Raw genomic sequence first — 1,805 nt, 5'->3', positions numbered from 1 at the left:
CACTTCCGCTAAGCGGCCGTGGGGAGATCTTTAAGCCACCTGGTGAAAAATACATCATAAAAGATCTCCTACTGCACCTTTAATAGATCATGGTAAGTATTTAATATTTTGTAAACACTCTGTTTATCTGTCTGATGGTAAAACGTGCAATGATAACCCAAAACATCAAAGTCAGAACAACTCTGCAAGAAAGGAGAATCTTTTAAGCAGGCGCAGTTTTCAACAAGAACACTGACCTTCCTGTAAGGAGACCAGGAGCGGCATATATTCTGGAATATAATCCTTTCTTTCTTCTGCATCTCTTACTCCAGGCTGGGGAAACTGCAGGACGTTGTTCTTGCTGACAGGAAAGATGGGTGTCTGATGGGTGAAGGCCACCGGCTCCAGGTTGTTGACGTAGTCCTCCAGTTCATTCAGGTTGACCCCCATCAGTCTGAAGGCCTGGCTGAGATCGTCCAGAACCGGGTCTGTTCTTCCATCTACAGGCACACGATCAAAACATGCAGGTTAAAGCTTCATCTGTGGCTCAGGATGGGAAAATTGGAGAAAAATACAAATCAATTAGGACGTAACCAGGGATCAACAAGTTTTAAAGAGAAATAAATCAATAAATAAGATAAGTTATTTAAAAAAATAGATATTTGTCCTGTTTTTCCAGGAAATAACTATGCATTAAGTTTAGTGAACCTACAGATGTAAGGAAGAGGTAATCAGCTGCTGTACTTTTGACACATCAACCTTCGCTAGGGGGCGCCAGTCCAAGAACAAGTCAACAACAACGTGATCGACAACTTCTGGTTTATTGGAGCAAAAAAAGTGACCAGAGTATGAAACAGAGCACTTACACAGCTCAGAGTAGCGATGGCAAACCTTTGCCAGCTGCTGGATGTACCTGTGCAGCACATCGGACAGCAGATCGCAGGCAGTGAGCTGCACCGCATCCCAGCCCAGAGCCTGGCAGATCTGCGCCACCGAAACACGCAGCAGCGAGCGGGCATAGTTCTCGCACATCTCGGTGGCTTCACTACGGTAAAATTACCACTCAGTTCCGCTTCGAAGACATGCCCCCGGCCGCCATGTTTTACCAAACCCCAACCTGACAAGGGAAAACCCCGCTAATTCGGTTAGTTTTGGACATTTACTTTAGGAGATATATTGGCGCTTTCGCCAGAGTCGCCATCTTGATTCCGTCGGTAAAAAACCCAACCCCGAGATGTGTTCTGCGCATGCGCAGAAGAGACTGTCAGACAAGAAAGGGAATTCGGTCGATCTGCTGAGATCCGAACCTTTTTGCTCAGCGCGGAATGAACGAATCTTTCAGTCGTGGGCAGCTTTTTTTTTTTTTTTTTTTCCACAAGCTGTTAAGTACGGAAGAGGATTAGGGACACTGTAAAAATTAAGAAAAGTTAAAGTGGAAATTATTTTATTTTTTTACCTTGGGCCCTTGATTTTACGTTATTACGTCATGTTCTACTAACCCATATGAGTTTTGAATCACTTGGAGCTTTTCTGAAGATATTCCGTTTACGGCAAGCCATTTTAACATTAATTCGGTTGGGTTGCCTTTACATTCAAGATATCTCAAATTGCTTTATGACTAGACGTTTTACATTCAAAATATCTCTAATTGCTTTATGACTAGACGTTTTAGCGATTTAAGATATCTCTAATTACATTCTGACTAGTCGAAATGACGTCAGATTTACCATTAACTTGTATGGACACCTCAATTTACGATATCTAGAATGAATTATTGACTATCTATAAAGTAAATTCAAGATATCTCGATTTTAGCTTTGACTAGT

At 42.2% G+C, this 1,805-nt stretch overlaps 1 protein-coding gene across 2 annotated transcripts in view; it reads right to left on the bottom strand.

Annotated features, from left to right (window-relative positions):
* The window catches only part of taf3 (TATA-box binding protein associated factor 3), a 13,337-nt gene extending 12,133 nt beyond the window's left edge, over positions 1-1,204 (bottom strand). For both annotated transcript variants that reach the window (XM_015391027.1, XM_015391026.1), the window contains exons 1-2: positions 846-1,204; positions 237-479 (exon numbers count right to left, since the gene is read on the bottom strand). In XM_015391027.1, the coding sequence (XP_015246513.1) occupies positions 237-479; positions 846-1,011 (409 nt within the window). In that variant the 5' untranslated portion in view covers positions 1,012-1,204. The remainder of the gene's footprint in view (positions 1-236; positions 480-845) is intronic.
* Between the last annotated feature and the right edge of the window lie 601 nt (positions 1,205-1,805).

Source organism: Cyprinodon variegatus, unplaced genomic scaffold (assembly GCF_000732505.1).
Source record: "Cyprinodon variegatus isolate N-32 unplaced genomic scaffold, C_variegatus-1.0 Scaffold521, whole genome shotgun sequence".
Classification (NCBI taxonomy): domain Eukaryota; kingdom Metazoa; phylum Chordata; class Actinopteri; order Cyprinodontiformes; family Cyprinodontidae; genus Cyprinodon; species Cyprinodon variegatus.
This window is presented reverse-complemented; position numbering and strand designations above follow the sequence as displayed.